At 40.0% G+C, this 2434-nt stretch overlaps 1 protein-coding gene across 2 annotated transcripts in view; it reads right to left on the reverse strand.

The window, feature by feature from the left end:
• LOC142345801 (TATA element modulatory factor-like) overlaps positions 1 to 1985 on the reverse strand; it is a 128378-nt gene extending 126393 nt beyond the window's left edge. For both annotated transcript variants that reach the window (XM_075398167.1, XM_075398166.1), the window contains exons 1-2: positions 1773 to 1985; positions 1305 to 1568 (exon numbers count right to left, since the gene is read on the reverse strand). In XM_075398167.1, the coding sequence (XP_075254282.1) occupies positions 1305 to 1568; positions 1773 to 1878 (370 nt within the window). In that variant the 5' untranslated portion in view covers positions 1879 to 1985. The remainder of the gene's footprint in view (positions 1 to 1304; positions 1569 to 1772) is intronic.
• Between the last annotated feature and the right edge of the window lie 449 nt (positions 1986 to 2434).

The following is a 2434-nucleotide window of genomic DNA, read 5'->3' on the forward strand; positions in this document are numbered from 1 at the left end:
CATGACACTGATGCTCAGACAGGTATCTGTCCAATGCAAAAAATGAGTAGGCAAAAAATGAGTAGGTATCTGTCCTCGCAAGCATAGTCTAGGGTAGAATGTCTGAAAATAACCGAAAATAACCGGAAAACTGAAAATAACCGACTAAAGTCGGGCTAATTGCTCTCAAACAACGGGCGAGTGGTTGGCTTCGTCAATAGCTAGGCACAGTTTAGTGAGGCTAGCTTTAGCTTAATTGAAGTGAGCGCAGTGTGGGAGGGGGTGCATCGGGGGGCGGATGCGGTGGCAACAGTGGTGGGGGTCGATCTCTAAGAACCGCCCTTCGCACCATAAGTATGTCTCCAAAAACAGATTCTGTGAATCGCATACTTGAAGAGTAGTGAGCTGAAAGGCTCTAAGAGCACTTAATGCCTGCTGGGCGCTACCTGTTTATCCCGTTTTTGAGGACGAAAAGTCAAATGCGTCAGACGAAAAATTGGTCAAGCAAAAAATTGCATTAAAAAAAGACCGACAGGACTAATATAATTGCTACAAACTTCGTTTGAGAGACATTAAAAACCAATCAATCGCTCATAAAAAATGGTAGAAGATAATTTGCGGTTCTATTCGCAGTAATCGATACCCTCTGAGTCAGGAACTCACTTCGAAGAAGAGCATATTTGTCTAGCTGGGAAGACGAATATGTCATTGGAGTACGTTTACATGCTCTTTTCGCAATCTTTGCGGCGATCTGCTTGAGAGAGCTTTTGTAGCTGTGGTTCAAGCGCAACCGGTACAAGCAAACATAATCGACTAGCGTTGGGCTTTGGAGCGGGGGAGGGGTAGTTGGCTTTCGAGTAAGGGGGTTGAACGGGGGTCCCCAAACCACAAAAAAAACTGTCTTTACACCATAATTTTGTCTTCTCAGCAGCTCCGGTGCATTGAACACTTAGAGACAGACTAGTAATGCTCTAAAACAGTTGCTCAGTGACTTTATACCCTCCGTGATTATCCTGGACAAAAATCGATCACGCAAAAAATCACATTAAAAAAGACCGCAGGACAAATATAATTGCTACAAACTTTGCTTGAGAGCAATTAAACACTACAATTTTACACTTTCAAATGGCAACTTCGGAACGTTCAAACCTTATTCAGGAAACACTGTATTGATTAATAAACTATATTGATTTTGAATTGAAAATTATATTGATTAAATTTACGTTCAACCTTTATGTATGTTTGTGGCCATAATTTTAACTTTCTCGTAACAATTCGAGTTCAAAGATTAAGCGATTAATGGAAACAGAAAAGAAGTGACCAACCGTTTGACTTTTGACTATGCACGGGTGACACATTTCCAGAAGACTTGGATCTGTGGTGTTTGTTACTACTACCGCTGCTACTTCCGCCATCGGGAGGTGAGAGAACAGCCCCAGAAGGCTGAGTAGTGGTGGAATTTTTTCTTGCACTAGTGCGATTTTCAGACGACTTGTGAGATTCATCAGGCCTCAGTCGGGAAGTTGAAGGTGGTAAAATTGAGGAAGTTTTTGGAGAAGGCTGCTTTGCGATAGTGCTGGTCGTTGAATCTGGGGAAAAGTTTAAAGCAAGTCTAGTGATATTTGACACATGAACAAAACATGTTCCTCAAGTCAGTATTAGTTTGCTTGAAAAGTTTAATTAATGCTTATTAGTGTTTCACCATTTACACTTAAGTATCAAAAGAAAAAATTGCTACGTTTCAAAAAAAAATTAAGCGAACAATTGTCAACGCGGCTTGGTATTTCTGTTACCTGCAGTGGATGGTGCTCCTGCAAGAAAACTATCGAAGAAGGAATCAGTGTCTAAATTAGGGGACACTAGTTTGCACTGGTTGCTGACTCCCAGCAGCCTGTTCATCTTCTATATCAAGAGCTCTGTCGATTGTTTTCTGTGCTGTTGAAAGAGCTGTCTTGGCAGACTGCGCAAGGGCAGACCAGTCTTTTTGAGAAAACCAGCTCATTTACATTTCTTAAAACACACAATAAAAGCGCAATATTTAAAAATTAGTTGCAATTATTTGAAAAATCAGTTGCAATATTTCGATAAATCGGCGGCATTTTTTTGGTTATGCTAAAACTTTTAAATCAATATTATACCAAACTTTTCCAACGACGCTGTAAAAAGCTTGAGTAATTCTTGCAGACAGAAAGCAATGGCTAAAACTAGCACGTTTTCTCAGAATGGACAATGAACCATGGTGTTCCTAAATGAGCACTCTTGGAGCCTCAACTTACTTCTCTACAGCAACGGATGTAAGGAAAGATAAAAAGGAAAATTGTTATTCAAAATAAACGCACTTCTCAGAAGCACTTCTGGAATGATTTTTTTGTACATGGTATTTGCAAAACAATTTTTTGCACATGATATCAATAACCATCAGATACAGGAGCAATTCTCAACTATCGTAGCTGTT

The sequence above is a fragment of the Convolutriloba macropyga genome, chromosome 9, assembly GCF_964194025.1.
Source record: "Convolutriloba macropyga chromosome 9, txConMacr16.3, whole genome shotgun sequence".
NCBI classification, from domain to species: Eukaryota; Metazoa; Xenacoelomorpha; order Acoela; family Convolutidae; genus Convolutriloba; species Convolutriloba macropyga.